The sequence below is a fragment of the Garra rufa genome, chromosome 23 (assembly GCF_049309525.1).
Source record: "Garra rufa chromosome 23, GarRuf1.0, whole genome shotgun sequence".
Lineage (NCBI taxonomy): Eukaryota > Metazoa > Chordata > Actinopteri > Cypriniformes > Cyprinidae > Garra > Garra rufa.
The window spans coordinates 11,056,345-11,075,418 of NC_133383.1; the positions used below are offsets into that span (position 1 = coordinate 11,056,345).

Here is a 19,074-nt window from a genome sequence, read left to right on the forward strand (position 1 = left end):
AACTTTAGTCTCTGGGATTTAATGCTATATATTGAGTCTTCTGAAATCATTAAGTTTAAATAAAAAATTAAGCCATTTCATTTTCATTTTATTTCAAGTAATTTAGTTTTTATTTCTTTCATTTCTTTCTATATTTTATTATTCTTTAATAATTCCATAGAAAGTTTTTTATAACGGTTTTATTTTCATATTTAATTTAAATTTTATTTCAAATAATTTTGTTGTGTTTTTGTCATTTTTAGTTTATTTTTTTTTCAATATGTTATTTAATTTCGAAGAAAAGTTTTGTTTATAACCTTTTTATTTTCTGATTTAATTTTAAATTTATTTAAAGTAATTTTATTATTTTGTTAATTTTTGTTTTAAATTTAATTTCAAGAAAAATGTATATACTATATATATATATATATAATTGTTTATTTTCATATTTCCTGATTTAATTTTAATTTTAAAGTAATTTTGTTGTGTTTTTGTCATTTTTAGTAGTTATTCCTTTTTTCTTTTTTATTTCAATGAAAGTTTTTTTATTACTAAAGGTTTTATTAACTTTAAGTTTTCATATCTTCTGGTTTAATTTTATATTTATTTATATAAGTAATTTTGTGGTGTTTTTGCCATTTTAGTACTTTTTATTAATATTTTTTTTTTATTTCAAGGACATATTTTTTATAACCGTTTTAGTTTATTATCATATTTCCCAATTTAATTTTAAAGTAATTGTGTTATGTTTTTGTCTCTTTTTTTCTAATATTTTATTTAATTTCAAGGAAATATTTTTTTATAATTATTCGGTTTTTTTTTTTTCATATTTCCTGATTTTTTTTTTTATTAATTCATTGTTTTTGTCATTTTTGGTATTTATTTATTTTCTTTTTTCAATATTTTATTTAATTTAAATGAAAAGTTCTTTTAAATAATTGTTTGTTTTTTATTTTCATATTTTCCCAATTTAATTTTAAATGAATTTTATTGTGTTTTTGTCATTTTTAGTATTTAATTTCATTTCAAAGAAAAACTTTTTTTATAATCATTTTAGTTTTTTATTTTCATATTTCCCGAATTAATTTCAAAGTAACTGTTAACTTTAAAGTAAAATATTTTAGTCATTTTTAGTATTTTCTTTTTTTCAATATTTTATTTAATTTCAAGTTTTTTTTATAAATGTTTTAGTTTTTTATTTTCATATTTTCTTATTTTATTTTAATTTAAAGTAATTTGTTGTGTTTTTGTAGTTTAGTAGTTTTTCACTAATTTAATTTATATATTTAATGTAATTTTAAAGAAAAGATTTCCTTTATATAACTGTTTTAGTTTCAATTTTAGTTAACAATTGGAATATATACAACAAAAATTTGAAAACAGCGGCAGCAGCGGCAGACAGGAATGAGTAAATAATGATTTATATTTCAGTCTTTCCCTCTCATTAATTTACTGTATGATTTCAGAAGACTTGTATGAATGTATGAATCATATGGACTACCTTAATTGTATTTTTATTGGCTCTTTTCAACATTTTTAGACCTTGAACAATCAAATGCTGGTCACCATTTACTTCCACTATAGAAATTCAGCTAAACTCATAGGGGTTTAGAAAGCCACGAGGATAAGTAAATGACAAAAATATTAATAATCAGGAGTACTACTCCTTTAAATACCCCTTTAAGTCACAGCAAATAGCAAATCAAACACTGTCCCCCATTTGTGTAAACAGAAGCGACCTTTGTAGACTTTCAGTATATCAGAGAAAACTGAAAAAATCTTATGTTACACAAGAGTGCCGTTCTTTAGTTATATATGTTATATATTTATATATGAACCAGAACAACTGTAAAGTCCTTATTTATACATTTCGTACATTAACAAGAATCACATGAACAGCGGCAAGCTATAAAACCATTACGAAGCATTATATGATATTGGTTTAATCTGTTACAAGATGTAACTAGACTTCCTGTTCAATTTCCCAACACACGGATCACACAATATCCGCATTAAAAACAAGCTGTAAAGATCATCTGCACTATTAAACTCTGGTTTTTCGAAACTCAGCTCTCACACAAGGGTCAGTCTCGGCCCTGATGTTAAACAGTAACCGATTCAATGAGCCGTTATTTTGACATCAATGACGTTAACAAGTGCTCTCACAAAATCCTGTTAATATTTGACTGGCACGTCTGTCTCTTAGTTTAAAGCACAATACCATTTCAATGACAAATAGAAGGAAGAAACTGGATATTAAAACTGTGTACTCAGTAAAATCAACATACAGTACTATGTGACATGATAAGAGTGGTGTCTAGAGGTGGAGCCGGAGGTCCAAGGTGCTGCTGGTGGATTACTTATTCAGACCCGGAAAAAAAGTCTCCGACAAGCTCTCTGGAAGAACTAAATGTTCCTTTTTATTTCCTGAAAACCTGTTTACGTCCTAGAAAATACCTGGAGCAAAGTTAACTCATTAGTGCTAAATAGATAACAGGTGTCTTCAAGGTGAATTTCACAAAAAGTAACACATTGAATTAATTGTGAAATTGCGAAGTAGAAAGACTGAAATTGTATTTTAAATTGTGTGTGTGTGTGTGTGTATATATATATATATATATATATATATATATATATACATATATATATATACATATATATATATATATATACACATATATAGACTACCAGTCAAAAGGTTTTAAACGGTAAGATTTTTTTATGCATTTATTTGATCTGAAGTACAGCAAAAACAGTCAAATTTTGAATTATTTGTACTATTTAAAATAACAGTTTTTATTTGAATATATATTTTAAAATGTAATTTATTCCTGTGATTTCAAAGCTGAATTTTTAGCATCATTCTTTCAGTCACATGATCCTTCAGAAACCATTCTAATATTCTGATTTGCTGCTCAAAAATGTATAAAAACTTTATTAAAATGTTATACATTTTACACATTTATAAAAAAAATTATAAGAAGTATATTATTCTGTTGCAAACAGTTGAGTAGATTTTTTTCAGGTTTCTTTGATTAATAGAAAGTTTAGAAGAACAGCATTTATCTTAAATAGAAATCTTTTGTAACATTATAAATGTCTTTATCATCACTTTTGCTCAATAAAAGTATTAATTTCCATAATATCTCCTACGCTTTTGAAAAGGTATAGTGTATAATGTTACAAAAGCTTTTTTTTTTTCAGATAAAGGCTGATCTATGGATCTTTCTATTCATCAAAGAATCCTGAATAATTTTTACTCAACTGTTTTAAATATTGATGATAATTATAATAAGAAGAAAATGTTTTTGAACAGAAAATCAACATATTAGAATGATTCGATTGAAGGATCATGTGACACTGGAGACTGGAGTAATGAATGATGCTGAAAATTTAGCTTTGATCACAGGAATAAATTACGTTTTAAAATATATTCAACAGTTATTTTAAATAGTACAAATATTTCAGAATTTTACCATTTTACTATGCTTTGGATTGAATAAATGCAGGCTTGCTGAATTATTTAAAAAAGTTATCTGAAAGAACTAAATGTTTCTTTTTATTTCCTGAAATCCTGTTTACATCCTAATAAATAGCTGGGGCAAAGTTAAATCATTTGTGCTAAATAGATAACAAGTGTCTTCAAGGTGAAGTGACTGAAAAATAACATTTCATACTTATATAGAAACTACTTCCAATTAAAAATTGCTAGTACTGTGAATTCACAAAAAGTATCACATTGAATTAAACGTGAAATTGTAGTATTGTAATAATTGTAGATATAGTAGAAAGACTGAAATAGTATTTTCTTATAAAACACATCCCAGTAATCTTAGCTTTTCGATTTCAGCAATATATGATATATATCCACCTCATTCTTCAATGTGTAAGCCAGTCTGTGGCTGAGACTTCCGGTTCATTATCTGCTATAGGGAAATAACGAGAAGAATAACAGCATGCAGTAAACAGTAAAACTGTTTGCACTACAAACGAGTGTGTTCATTATTAAGATAATACAATAAAACAACACGGTGAAACTATTTACAATGTCAAGCAGTAAAACAAGCTGTTTTGTACAATAAAATAGCTGGTGGCAGATGAGACCGGAAGCCAGACCCATAAATTTACAAATGGTCGCACCCACTCTTACGGGAAAAATCAGGTGGATACTGACTTGAGTATACAACAGTTACTAAATGAATACTGTATCCCACAGTCTAATGCACTTGACCTATTTTCAATGTTATTATTTATAACCCATATAAGCCATACTAGTTTGGAATGACATGAAGGTGAAAAACTTCTGACAACTTTAAATTTGCATTTAATTGTTTTATAATTAACAGACCCCTTTAGCAGAACATATTTCAAATAATTATCTAATAACACAGGTAAATTAATAAATCAAGTGCATACACATTAACATAGCTTCTATTAAAGAAAAAAAGAATAGAATTTAAGTAACAAAATCTAATGAAGAAACTCTTTTGCAGGTAGGAGCAAAATATAATTTAAAAATGGGTTTGAAAGATGCTAACCAATGCTACTGTATAGGTAATAGTAATATGTGAGAATTCTGTTATTATTGTTGTTATTAATTTGTATTTTGTGTGTGTGTGTGTGTGTGTGTGTGTGTGTGTGTGTGTGTGTGTGTGTGTGTGTGTGTGTGTGTGTGTGTGTGTGTGTGTGTGTGTGTGTGTGTGTGTGTGTGTGGATATATATACAGTACAGACCAAAAGTTTGGACACACCTTGAACACACCTTTGAACCAAAGTTTTCTTTATTTTCATGACTATGAAAATTGTAGATTCACACTGAAGGCATCAAAACTATGAATTAACACATGTGGAATTATATACATAACAAAAAAGTGTGAAACAACTGAAAATATGTCATATTCTAGGTTCTTCAAAGTAGCCACCTTTTGCTTTGATTACTATTTGCACACTTTCTCTGGCGTTCTGGCATTCTCTTGATGAGCTTCAAGAGGTAGTCACCTGAAATGGTTTTCACTTCACAGGTGTGCCCTGTCAGGTTTAATAAGTGGGATTTCTTGCCTTATAAATGGGGTTGGGACCATCAGTTGTGTTGTGCAGAAGTATATATATAGTATATATAGAATTAAATATTTTATAGAATTAAATATAATTCCACATGTGTTAATTCATAGTTTTGATGGCTTCAGTGTGAATCTACAATTTTCATAGTCATGAAAATAAAGAAAACTCTTTGAATGAGAAGGTGTGTCCAAACTTTTGGTCTGTACTGTATATACACACACACTACCAGTCAAAAGTTTTTGAACAGTAATATCTTTAATGTTTTTAATTTTTATTGCATTTATTTGATCTAAAGTACAGCAAAAGTCACATTTTGAATTATTTTTACTATTTAAAATAACTGTTCATTATTTGAATATATTTTAAAATGTAATTTATTTCTGTGATTTCAAAGCTGATTTTTTTGCATTCTTTCAGTCACATGATCCTTCAGAAATCATTCTAATATTCTGATTTGCTGCTCAAATGTATGAAAACTTTATCAAAATGTTATAAATTTTACACGTTTATAACAAATGTATGAAATTATATTATTATGTTGAAAACAATAGAGTAGATTTTTTCAGGTTTCTTTGATTAATAGAAGGTTTAGAAGAACATCATTTATCTTAAATAGAAATCTTTTATAACATTATAAATGTCTTTATCATCACTTTTTCTAAATAAAAGTATTGATTTCTATAATATCTCCAAACCTCCCCAAAAATTATACTGACTCCAAGCTTTTGAAAGGTATAGTGTATAATGTTACAAAAGCTTTTTATTTCAGATAAATGCTGATCTGTGGATCTTTCTATTCAAAGAATCCTGAAAGAAAATTTACTCAACTGTTTTAAACATTAATAATAATAATAATAATAATAATGTTTTTGAACAGAAAATCAGCATATTAGAATGATTTCTGAAGGAGCATGTGACACTGCTCCTTCAGTAATGATGCTGAAAAGGTAGCTTTGATCACAGGAATAAATTACGTTTTAAAATATATTTTGTTATTTTAAATAGTTAAAATATTTCAGAATTGTACTTTTTTTTTGTTGAATTAAATAAATGCAGGCTTGGTGAGCAGAAGATAATTCTTTAAAAAATAAAACATTAAAAATCACTCTTTTGCAGTTATTTTGTAATTTCACATCAGGTGAAAATAACCAAAGTGTAATGTTACAACTGTAAAAGCAATAAAAATATGTAAAACCTTTGCTAGATTTAAGATTTTTAATTATTGCTTCATTACAGTCTGTAAAAAGTGCCCAATAGCCAATCAGCAAACAGATCTCAAAGCACAAATGCCACCTGGTGTTCATTCAGGTAAAATGCATTGTGCACATTCAACATCAACCAAAACAGTCAACAGTCTTTTTTATTGTAAATACAGATTTTAACATTCTAAACCCTTTCATTAAAACATTATTTTGAGAACAACACCACATAATGAAATATGCAATGAGAGCACAGAATAAATTACTACCATTTGAGAAGTTTATAATTTATCAACGTTAACACGTTTGTTTCCTATTTTAATTGAAAAATAGGACTGACCTCACATTAAAGATGAAGGCATGAAGATATATCTGGTCCAAGGACCAAATCCTACACACATTTTGTGGATTAAAGTGCAAGTTCTAATATCTCTGGATCAGAATAGAAGAAGCACCACCTCCTCCATTGCAGATTCCAGCCAGGCCATACTGTCCCGATTTCAGATTGTGCACCATGTGTCCTACGATTCTCGCCCCTGACATTCTAGAAACCGCAAAACGGGCCACATTAATTATTGCGCAAATCTAATTACAGTATGTCAATACAGTGAACAGTGATGCATGAGAAGCATGTCGCATATATTTACCCAATTGGATGTCCGAGGGAAACTGCCCCTCCGTTGATATTGACTTTGTTGGGGTCGATGTCTAACATCTTGATGTTGGCCAGCACCACGACACTGAAGGCCTCATTGATCTCCCACATGGCAATGTCTTCTTTTTTCACACCGGCTGCCTTTAGGACCTGCGCGAAACAGATGTTGCTACACCGAAGAATTTCAAAATCACTTTAGCTTAGCAATAAACACACAAAGATTGGCTAACCTTGGGGACGGCAAAGGCTGGAGCAATAGGGAAATCGATGGGGGCAACAGCAGCATCAGCAAAAGCTGTGAATTAGCATAAAATGATGATCTAGATGTGAATCCAGCAAACACAGTTCTCTGACCAACTAGCTAACTACATTTGAGTAGCTAGCTATAAGCAAAGCTGGCGGTTTCACGGTTTATCATGTTTTTTTTTTGTTTGTTTTTTTATCTGACTGTCAGAGTGCATGAAACAGTTGCAGAACCACTGCGTTTTAATCACGATCCAAACAACATACAGTATCTCACAAAAGTGAGTACACCCCTCACATTTCAGCAACCATTTTAGTATCTCTTCTCAAGGGACAATGCTATAGAAATTAAACCTGGATTTATTTTAGAGTAGTCAATGTCCAGCTTGTATAGCAGTATAGATTTACTGTCCTCTGCAGTGTTGTTTTTGACAACCATCTTAGATTTAGTCTTAGTCTTAGTCTTTTGGACTAAAATGCTTCTTAGTTTTAGTCAAATTTTAGTCACTTCTATATGTGATAGTTTTAGTCCAATTTTAGTCGACGAAAAGTCAAAAAGGTTTTAGTCTAGTTTTAGTCGACGAAAAGTCAAAAAGGTTTTAGTCTAGTTTTAGTCAAAAAAAAGGGAAAAAAGTAGTCTTTTAACAAATTAATGTAGGTCAGTAAGTATTTTGCTGTTGGGTAGTGTCACTTATAAGTTCTGAAAATAACAGATCTATAGTTCAACACAATGTGAGCTTCCGGATCGACTATTTTCACCAATAATTACAATAATGAAGGAATGTTTTAGAACATAAAAGACAAACAAGGATGGAATGCTAAAACGGCTTGCCATACTAGTATAGCAAAGAGTATTTAATGCTAAAACGGCTTGCCATAGCGTCAGATACTTTTTAAGTTTTAATTGGCATGCACAATAAGCGGAAATGTCATGCATTTTAAACGTCTGACGGACCACCCACTAACATTTGTGTCTATTCTCGTCTCGTCAACGAAAACTCACACACGTCTCGTCATGTTTTAGTCATCAACGAGCCATTTTTATCTCGTCATCGTCTCGTTATCGTCATGAAAAAAAGTGGCGTCAACGAAATGATTTCGTCATCGTCATCGTTGACGAAAACAACACTGGTCCTCTGAAGATAACTCAACATACAGCCATTATTGTCAAAACAGCTGGCAACAAAAGTGAGTACACCATACGTCAGAGGTTCTCAACTCTGGCCCTCGAGGTCCACTTTCCTGCAGAGTTTACCTCCAACCTTGATCAAACTCACCTGCCTGTAACTTTCTAGTAATGATTAAGAGCTTGATTAGCTTGTCCAGGTGTGTTTGATTAGGGTTGGAGCTAAACTCTGCAGGAAAATGGACCTCGAGGGCCAGAGTTGAGAACTCCTGCCATAAGTGATAAAAGCAGTATGTTGTTTAACCATGCAAAGCCACATGTCCTATTCATCATGTTTATGTTTTTGTCTGCTTGATAGGACCATACAAAGTTGTGTATCTTGTATTAGAGCAGTTATAATTAGGTGCTTCAAGCACAATTCTCTCATACTGACCACTGGATGTTCAACATGGCATCTCATGGCAAAGAATAGGCGTTGTACCATAAGGTAGCCTCATCTGAAGCTGGCTCACAAGAAAGCATGCACAGTTTGCTGAAGACAACCTGTCCAAGAACATGAATTACTGGAACCATATCCTGTCGTCTGATGAGACTATAAGATAAACTTATTTGGCATATATGGTGTCCAGCATGTGTGGTGATGCCCTGTAGAGGAGTACCAAGAAAATTGTGTCTTGCCTACAGTCAAGCATGGTGGTGGTTGCATCATGGTCTGGGGCTGCATGAGTGCTGCTGGTGCTGGGGAGCTGCAGTTCATTGAGGGAAACATGGATTCTATTATGTACTGTAGATTCTGAAGCAGAACATGATGCCTTCCCTCCAGAAACTAGGCCGAACAGCAGTTTTCTAACATGATAACAATCCCAAACACACCACCAAGATGACAACTGCCTTGCTGAGGAAGCTAAAGGTGATGGAGTGGCCAAGTATGTCTCCAGACCTGAACCCTATTAAGCACCTGTAGGGCATCCTCAAGCGTAAGGTGGAGAAGCACCTCCAGAAGCACAAGTCCAGCGGCTCCGTAAAGTCATTTTAGAAGAGTGGAAGAGGATCCCAGCAACAACCTGTGCAGCTCTGGTCAATTCCATTCCCAGGATGATTAAGGCAGTGCCAGATAACAGTGGTGCTAACACAATATATTAACACTTCGGACAAGTTCGCTTAGGGTGTACTCACTTTTGTGGCCAGCTATTTTGACAATAATGGCTGTATGTTGAGTAATTTTCAGGGGACAGTGAATCTATACTGCTATACAAGCTGCACATTGACTACTCTAAAACATACCCAAGTTTAATTTCTATAATATTATCCCTTGAGAAGATATACTAAAATGGTTGCTGAAATGTGAGGGGTGTACTCACTTTTGTGAGTATTTTGTGAGTATCAGGCTCATAGAGCATTAGCTAACAGCTAGAGAAACTGTAAAAAAAACTTCATAAAACATGAACAAAAAAATTTACGGCTAAAAAAAGCATTCCTACATAAACTGTCACATTTAAACCACCACAGTATCTGTTCAACTGAACAAAATACACCATAAAATTGTTAAACAGGTGCAAAATGCCTCACCAACGATCTTTGCAAGTGGTGTGACGTTGAGCCTCTTTGCCGCATCTGCTGTCATGAGCACGAGAGCTGCCGCACCATCATTTAATGTACTGGCGTTAGCTGCTGTCACTGTACCTGCAAAAACAAATGTTTTGCTTGTCTTTTGTATTGAAAACACTATTTTAAGTACACTTTCAAAGCATACTTTTAAAAAGATAAATTATTACAGAAATGATACACTTAAGTGCAAACAAAATGTAATGTTTACACTTAATTGTATGTTATTTGCGGTTAAATGAAAATGTATTATAGTTTAAATCTATATTAAATGCAATTAGCTCCAATTTAGAGTGCTTTTATTAGCGCACTGATGTAGGAGTTGCATCTTTACATGTAATTTCATAATTACTTCTATTGTCTTTAGTTAAGATGTACGGCTGACAAGCATTAATATTAAATTAAAATAGAACTCGAAGTCATTTCTATTGAAACTTGCATGTAATCTAATTTAAATAGATCTGTAATTACACATTTGTTCTGACGAAGCTCCAAACTATTAACTTTAAATGTAATACTGAATAACAACCTACAGTTAAATCATAATCAAGTACTCTACATCTGCTTTAATTGTTAGTCAACATATCAAAATGTGGATAACATATTATTAAAATAATTATTTTAAATGTATTTTTCATTTGAGATTACAAAGTGCACTTTTTTAAATTTCTATATTATTTTTTAAAAAGCTTTTAAAATTTGAAGTAGACTATGTTCAATACTTTTTCACTAAGGCAAATGATCTTGTACCGTTCTCTTTCTGGAACACAGCTTTTAGTTTGGGGACTTTGCTGAAGTCAACCTTCCTGTATTCTTCATCTTCCTTCACAACAATGTCTGGTTTTCCTGTGTGTTGAAAGAGCATATGTTACTGCAATTACACCACCAGTCAAAAATTTTTGAACAGAAAGATTTTTAATATTTTAAGTCTCTTCTGCTCAACAAGCCTGCATTTATTTGATATAAAATACAGAAAAAAAAAAAAAACAGTACCATTCTGAAATATTTTTACTTTATTAAATAACTGTTTTCTATTTGAATATATTTTAAATTAATTCTTCTGATTTCAAAACAGAAATTTTAGCATCATTACTCCAGGAACACGACCCTTCAGAAATCATTCTAATAATCTGATTTGCTGCTCAAAAACATTTATTATTATGTTGAAATCAGCTGAGCAGATTTTTTTTTTTTCCTTTGATGAATAGAGTATTTATCTGAAATATTTTGTAACACAATGTCTTTATCTTTACCTTTGATCAATTTAAAGCATTCTTTCTAAATAGAAATATTAATTTCTATAATAAATATATTTACATAAATTAAATAACAATTTCTATAACATTTTCTGACTCCAAGCTTTTGAATGGAATATTGTTTGTTACAGAAGCTTTTTATTTCAGATAAATGTTGATCTTTGGATCTTTCTATTTAGCAAATAATCCTGAAAAAATATAAATATTGATAATAATAATAATAATAATAATAAATGTTTCTTGAACAGCAAATCAGCATATTAGAATGATTTCTAAAGGAAGACTGTAGCAATGATGCTGAAAATTCAGCTTTGAAATCACAGCAATAAATCACATTTTAAAATATTCAAACAGAAAGCAGTTTTTTTAAATAGTAAAAATATTTCAAAATATTTAAAACATTAAAAATAATACAGTTCAAAAACTTTTGACTGGTAGAGTATGAATCATATTTATATAATGTGCGCTAAAATATTTTACCTCCTGGGGAATTATATGGAATTGAAGAGCTTAGTAATGAAACCAACCTTTCTGAGGGATGCTCACAGGAACCACTTCCTTGGCCAGGATGCCAGACTCCCATGCTGCTTTGCTGCGGCTGTAGGAGTTGATGGCAAACGCGTCTTGCTCCTCCCTGGAGATTCCACTGTTCTTAGCTGTATTTTCAGCACAGTTGCCCTAAAAAATGAGGAAATATGGAGGTGTTTTACTCAATCATGGGCTCTCCAGTGTTATATGTAGAGCACATTTGCTGTCTAATGTTTCCACACTCACTTCCTCTATTAACCATGCAATACATTGCAATTGTCATACGGGTTCAAAATAAATGTACCATGTGGAATTTGTTGTAGACGTCCGTCAAGCCATCCTTAACAATCAGATCCTCCATCTTCACTCCACCATAAGAGGGCGTTTCTCTGGTCATGACATAAGGAACCTGAGACATGCTTTCCATTCCACCAGCAACCATCACATCCTGGAAGACATCATGTAGATTTACTACTCTTTATCTCTGCTGTAAGATGCTAAGCACTGTCACTTTTACACAAAACACTTTGCTAATGTGTTTTCCCCATTACCTGATGCCCACACATGAGACTCTGAGCAGCCATCATGATGGACTTCATCCCAGAAGCACACACTTTATTGATGGTAGTTGCCGGAGTGGACAGAGGGAGACCTACAAATCACAAACACTTCTTTGAGAAGTTGTTGCACTTGGAAATTTCTAAATAAATGTGTATTTGTTTTTATTACATTTGTTTATGTGTGATTTATGACTCACCTGCACCCAGAAGAGCCTGTCTGGTTGGTGCTTGTCCTTCTCCTGCCTGCAACACATTGCCCATATAAACTTCCTTCACCTCCTCAATAGGAATTCCTGTAGATGACACATAAACCTTTTATCAAACTGACAGTTGAAATAATAACACACATACAAATGTTATTGCATCAGATTACAAAATACCAAACTATGGTACATTTGTTGTAGAAACAAATAGCACACCTTTGTAATTAAAATAAATTTGTTGATGAGGCATAAATTATTATTATATAATTATATTTTAAAAAATATATTATTATAGCATAAATTATTAGAAACAATTTAGTTTATATAATGTGGGGCTGGTAAGACTTTTTAAAAGCTTTTGACAAAAGTATCCTGCTCACCGAGATATATATATATATACACACATACACATACACATACATGCATATAATCATGTGAAAAAATTAGGACATCCTATTGAATTCCATGGTTTTCTGTATGGGGACATAATAAAGCATTATCTTCTCCTTTGCAGGTCATAAAATTAAAAAAATAAAACTTCAGATGAACAATAACACATGGCATATTGCCATATACATGTTTTATCATTTATTTAACAAAAATAAAGCCAAAATGGAAAAGCCATGTGTGACAATGTTAGAAATTAAGTAAGTTAGTAATGCTTACGCAGGAATTAAGAATGTAAGTAACAGTCAGGCACTGCTAATCAAATGCCTTTTATTAACTGATTATCAGCAAGTGTGAACAACACCTACATAAAAGCAGAAATTTGGCAATGTTGCTGGTCTGGAGCCTTCACGTGTGTGTTAAAGGAGTAGTTGACTTTCAGAACAAAAATTTACAGATAATGTAGGCTACTCACCCCAGCCGAGGAAGAAGGGTCTTATCTAGTGAAGCGATTGGTTATTTTCTAAAAACATTTACAATTTATATACTTTTTAATCTCTACACAGAGTACACACCAGAGGTCGCGTTAACCGAAAATTTTCCGTCATTGACGGAATTTTTTCATCAGTGACGGAAAAATCTGAAGGTTGTCCGTCACTTTGACGGAATACAAGGTGATCTATTGTAATTTGTAACTGTAGTTCCCACCCCTGTCCAGTTGGTGGCAAATGCGCTCCAGTGTAGCAGCAGAGCACGTAATCCAGAACCAAAAAGAAACTGTTACGAATCCTTTGCTATGCGTTTGTTTACGCACAGGCCAGTACCCAGTTAAGGCTACAGCGATCTATCACGCCACATTAAAGAGCGCCAAAACTGTATTTATTACTTGAATTTTCTAATGCAATGGACAGAATTTGAAATCTGAGACTTTTTCATATTGAACATAACAAATGAGGCGCACTATGTAGCCTACTCTTCATTATGTACAAACAGCATATACCGAAAGATCGATTGGGATTTAAGAATAAATATTAGTTCATAAAAATGAGAATCTATTCAAATCGAGAAATCGATTTTTTTTTACCCAGCCCTAGCATGTTTTGTTGTTTTTGTCACTCCTGAGTGTGGTATTGAACACGAAAAGTGACGCAGTTTCTGTTCATCTGTTCTCTTCATAAATAAATGCATAACATATACAGTATGCTTGTATTATAGGTTCATTATTAAAAAATGAAAATTTGAACAAAAATAAAAGCAATTAAATGTGTTATTATAATATGAAAATTAAAATGACGGGCAATAATAGATTATGAAGGAATTTTTGCGACCCGTCAAAATGACGGACAATGAAAAAGTCTAACGCAACCACTGGTACACACAGATTTTTTTTTTTTTTTTTGAAAATTTGCTAGATAAGACCCTTCTTTCCTCGGCTGTGATGGTTTAGAGCCCTTTGAAGCTGCATTTTGAAAGTTCAAACTTGGGGGCACCATAGAAGTCCATTACATGGAGAGAAATCCTGAAATGTTTTCCTCAAAAAACATAATTTCCTTACAACTGAAGAAAGAAAGACATGAACATCTTAGATGACAAGGGTGTGAGTACATTATCTGTAAATTTTGTTCTGAAAGTGAACTAATTCTTTAACACAACGCCAAGAATCTGAGACATCAGTGATGATCTTAGAGAAGCAATTGTTGCTGTCATCAGTATGGGAAGCGCAATACAGCCATTTCCAAACAATTTGAAGTCCATCATTCCATATTAGTAAGGAAGTTTATTCACAAGTGGAAGACATTCAAAACAGACACCAATCCTCCCAGGAGTGGATGTCTCAGCAAATTCTCCCCAAGATCAGACCATGTAATGCTCAGAGAATTGACAAACAACCCAAAAACTTCACAGATTCTAAAGACCTCAGTTAACATGTTAAATGATAAAGTTCATTACCTAATTTTAAATCTCTGCCGGAGGAAAGAAGGATTTATAGGCTTTTGTTGGGCTCACCTGATTCCAAACAACAGGTTTTAGATTTTGTAAATGTATTTTCTCAAGAAGTGAGTTACACAGATGAGTGCACAGAATTTTTCCTACTATCTCTTCTATTTGTGACCGGTGTAAATCTGCAGAAGGCTCTCTGACCTATCTCTTTTGGTTGTCCAAAACTTTACGATTTTTGGTGTGACCCATTTAACTGGTTTTCTGACATGTACAGTTGTGTTTTTACACTTGATCCAGAAATTGCATTATTTGGGTATTCGGTTTCTCTGTTAGATCATAATGTCTGTACAAAGTACCATCATTTACAGAATGTTTATTGTGAAGAGTGTCATTCTAAGGCTATGGAAAACGGGAATTGTTTCTCAGTTTAAGACCTGATCTTACTGGAATATTGCACATGGAAAGAGTCCGGTATAGAGTTAAGGATAAGATGAATGGCAACCATTTTTAGATCATTTAGACCAATATAATGTTGACTTCGACCAGTAATGTAATGCTTAGTATGCTGTCTGCACCCTTTTGAGTGCTTCTGGTTTCACCTGAAACTGCCAACATGCCCTGATTGCTCTTAAGAGTCAGTTTTTCTTTTCTTTTATTACTATTATTCTTTTTTATGTATTTGATTTGTTTATTGTTGTATGGTTTGGTGTTTATTATGCAATATAAAACTAATAAAAATACTTACAAAAAAAAAGAAAAAAAAAGAGATAAAGTTCATGACAGTACAATTAGAAAAATATAGGACAAGTATGGCATGTTTGGAAGGCTTGGCAGAAGAAAGCCTCTATCTAAAAAAAACAAAGTTGCATCTGAACAAACCATAAGACTTGTAGAACAATGTGCTTTGAACAGACGAGCCTAAAGCGGAGATGTTTGGCCATAATACACAGCGCCATGTTTGGTGAAAACCTAAAGAACATAACAGCAAAAACACCCCATACCAAATGTCACACATGCTGGTGGAGGGCTGATGATTTTGGGCTTGTTTTAAACCAGGACCTAAGCACCACCTCACAGTCAATAAGTCGACCATGAACTCCTCTGTATACCAAAGTTTTCTAGAGTCAAATGTGAGGACATCCATGCAACAGCTAAAGCTTTGCCAACATTGGGTCATGCAACAGGACAATGATCACATAAATGATGTTCTTAAACTACATAATTAAATATATAAATATATGCTAAAATTAGTGTTGTCAAATGATTAATTGTGATTAATCGCATTCAAAATATAATATAAATAAACAAACACGCAAGTATATATTTAAGAAAAATATGTTGTGTTTATATATTAAAAATATTTATATATAATATCAATTAAATGAATATATGCATGTAAATACATGAATATTTTTTAAATATATACTATTTATATATACACTACCAGTCAAAAGTTTTTGAATATTTCAACTGAACTGAATTTTTGTAATATTTTTTTTTGAAGTCTCTTCTGGTCACCGAACCTGCATTTATTTAATTCAAAGTACAGCAAAAACAGTAAAAATTTCAAATATTGTACTATTTAAAATAACTGTTTCTATTTGAATATATTTTAAAATGTAATTTATTCCTGTGATTACAAAGCTGAATTTTTTGCACCATTACACCAGTTATATGATCCTGCAGAAATCATTTTAATATTCTGATTTGCTGTTAAAAAACATTTATTATTATTAGTATGTTGAAAACAGCTGAGTAGAATTTTATTCAAACTATTTCAAATATTGATACTATTAAGAAGAATAAAAATGTTTCTTGAACAGCAAAGCCGCATTTTAAATGATTTCTGAAAGATCATGTGACAGTGAAGAAAGGGGTAATGATGCTGAAAATGTAGTTTTGATCACATGAATAAATTACATTTTAAAATATATTCACATAGAAAACATGTTAAATAGTAAAAATATTAAAAAAAATTTACTGTTTTTGCTGTACTTTGGATCAAATAAATGCAGGATTGGTGAGCAGAAGAAAACATTAAATATCTTACTGTTCAAAAACTTTTGACTGGTAGTACGTTATACATAATAAAGATACACAGTATACACACTTTTTTGTTTTGGATGCAATTCATTGCAAAAAATTGTTTGACAGCACTTGTTTGTTAAGACCATCAGAATTTTACCTGCTTTCTCAATGGCTCCTTTAATAGCAACGGAGCCCAGTTTAGTAGCAGGGACTGTGGAAAGGCTTCCTCTGAAAGACCCCATAGGAGTCCTGACTGCACTGACGATGACGACTTCCTGTTAAGACAGAAATAAGAGAGGAAGAAATACTAATTTAATACACACCTGACAGAAACAGCTCTGGCTCCATCCATAAACTGATAAAATAGGCAAATATTTGTAACTTTACTCACATTTAGAGATGGTCGTGTGCTGTAGGTCCTGCTCAGATATTTATGTGCCTGCAAAGGCAGATTCAAAAACAAATTTGCTGACATAATAAATGGCTGTATTTATACAAACACCTTACATTTTAAACATATTCATTTTAGGAAGTGAAGTTCACCGTTTAGAAGGTAAATAATGAAACAGGCCTGCAATCAAACTGCTGCATGCGGTGAAAGTCTCAAAGCATAGTTCGGCTATCAATATCGATTTATTAGGTTTAGACTCACCAGGTGTCTGCACAGGTGTGTGCGTGTACTGTAAAGAGCACTGGATGTCATTATCGCGATGGAAAACTGCATACACACAGGAGCAAATTTCACCTTCAGCCCTCCGAATGAGAGTGTAGTGAACGCTTGCAGTGAGCAGCCAATCACAGTAAGAGGTGTGTCTGCGTCACATGGCGACGCACAGAGCATTATGGGTAATGTAGTTTGACGTAAGAGTTTGTTTGTATTCTAGTATTGGTTGCATACTTCTTTGAAGAACGCTTATATGATTTTGGTAGAGAAAGTTTTTACATTTTCTTGAGTTTATTCAATTTGACCCGAACTAAATGTGCCTTTTCATAAAATTGTTTAAATATGTGATTTTTTTATTGGAGTGCTTGTGACACGGTGCTCTCGAATTGTTATTTGTTAGATAACATTAATAATATAAAACATAATTGCTTAACTGCTTTTTTTGTTGTTGTTGCTGTTGTTAAGACATGATAAAGAGCCCTATGCATACAGACAATTCTGACTTAATGCATTATACTTTATTACAAAATACTATTTTTAAAGTATTTTTGAACAAGTTATATATGTATATGTATATATACATTATATTAAAACAGACATCACTCGTTTATACATTTAAAAGGTCTTGTTCACAAAAATGCATCCATATTTTTCTATTTATTTTTATTTATTATATTAGAAGATGAGTTACAACTGAATTACAAGTTTTTGCCAAAAACCAAAAACCAAAACATGGATTGATTTATGATATTTCATACATTGTGGCATTGTCTATAATGTTAATTAAAAAAATAATAAATAGAAAATAGAAAAAATAAGTACATTATTAATACTGAAACATTCATTTCTTTTCATTTTCATTTCAATGTTTAGTAGCAGCCCAGCCATCCATAGTTCAACAGAACCCGATTTACTCGTCTTAAGGCGAAATTATACTCTGATTGCCTTGAACCTTCTGAGAAATACAGAAAACCTAAAAAGGAGGACACAAAAAATATTACAGCATTCAAAAATGAATGACTGAATAGTAAGTGTTGTTGTTTTATGGTGTTTAAACTCACCATAGTTTTCAAAAGCAGCGTCCACTCGTGACCCAATGCCAGGGAAATTTTGTCGAATGCTTTTAGGAAAACCTCTGTCCATTTGAGCTTTTCTTTCATTGAAGCTACACAATTGTTGACATAGTTAGTTTTTATGTTATTTTAAAACTCAACACACATTAAGTGGAGACAATGTCACAAATTGAGACAATTCCTCACCTCCAATATTTGGTTCCAACAAAAAACAAAGTGCGCCCAATTGATTTCACATATACAGCTGCATCAATCTTTGTCACGTATGTGGGAAATCCGAATTTGGTTATGGGTTTGGGATATCCAGGCAAAGTAGTGCTGCCTTTTACTGCCCAGTACTGCTTACCTGTATGTGAAAGACCATACAACTGCATTTACTGAAGCCTTATTATACACCACTCAAAGATTTATGACTCATTATGATATATGACTTTACTTTGAAGAGGAAGCTAATGTCTCTGTCACTGAACTCATAAGCAGCGTCAACAGAATCAATAGACGGCCAGTTAGATTTTATTTCATGCAGTGAAAGTCCACTGTAGTAGCCCTTTTTCCAGTAATACCTGA

At 32.1% G+C, this 19,074-nt stretch overlaps 1 protein-coding gene and 1 long non-coding RNA gene across 2 annotated transcripts; both read right to left on the minus strand.

Moving 5' to 3' along the window:
- Nucleotides 1-6,381: 6,381 nt before the first annotated feature.
- Nucleotides 6,382-17,539, minus strand: acat1 (acetyl-CoA acetyltransferase 1). The gene is made up of 12 exons (XM_073829552.1): nucleotides 17,423-17,539; nucleotides 17,162-17,209; nucleotides 16,928-17,045; nucleotides 12,409-12,504; nucleotides 12,203-12,303; nucleotides 11,956-12,099; nucleotides 11,651-11,801; nucleotides 10,618-10,713; nucleotides 9,832-9,945; nucleotides 7,124-7,188; nucleotides 6,886-7,043; nucleotides 6,382-6,782 (listed from the first exon to the last, which is right to left on the minus strand). The coding sequence occupies exons 1-12, from the start codon at nucleotides 17,492-17,494 to the stop codon at nucleotides 6,662-6,664; spliced, it is 1,284 nt and encodes a 427-aa protein (XP_073685653.1). The 5' UTR covers nucleotides 17,495-17,539; the 3' UTR covers nucleotides 6,382-6,661.
- A 587-nt stretch (nucleotides 17,540-18,126) lies between these two features.
- Nucleotides 18,127-18,849, minus strand: LOC141298800 (uncharacterized). Its single transcript, XR_012341650.1, has 3 exons — nucleotides 18,694-18,849; nucleotides 18,496-18,599; nucleotides 18,127-18,407 (listed from the first exon to the last, which is right to left on the minus strand). It is a non-coding gene; the product is annotated as an uncharacterized lncRNA (long non-coding RNA).
- Between the last annotated feature and the right edge of the window lie 225 nt (nucleotides 18,850-19,074).

Bases quoted from the DNA above. Each gene is read 5' to 3' on its own strand.
- acat1 (XM_073829552.1), bottom strand. From the start codon at position 17,494: ATGCAGTTTTCCATCGCGATAATGACATCCAGTGCTCTTTACAGTACA. The intron at 12,505-16,927 runs GTAAAATTCTGA...TGTCATCTACAG, and splicing joins AGGAGCCATTGAGAAAGCAG to GAATTCCTATTGAGGAGGTG. The intron at 7,044-7,123 runs GTTAGCCAATCT...TGTTTCGCGCAG, and splicing joins CAGCCTTTGCCGTCCCCAAG to GTCCTAAAGGCAGCCGGTGT.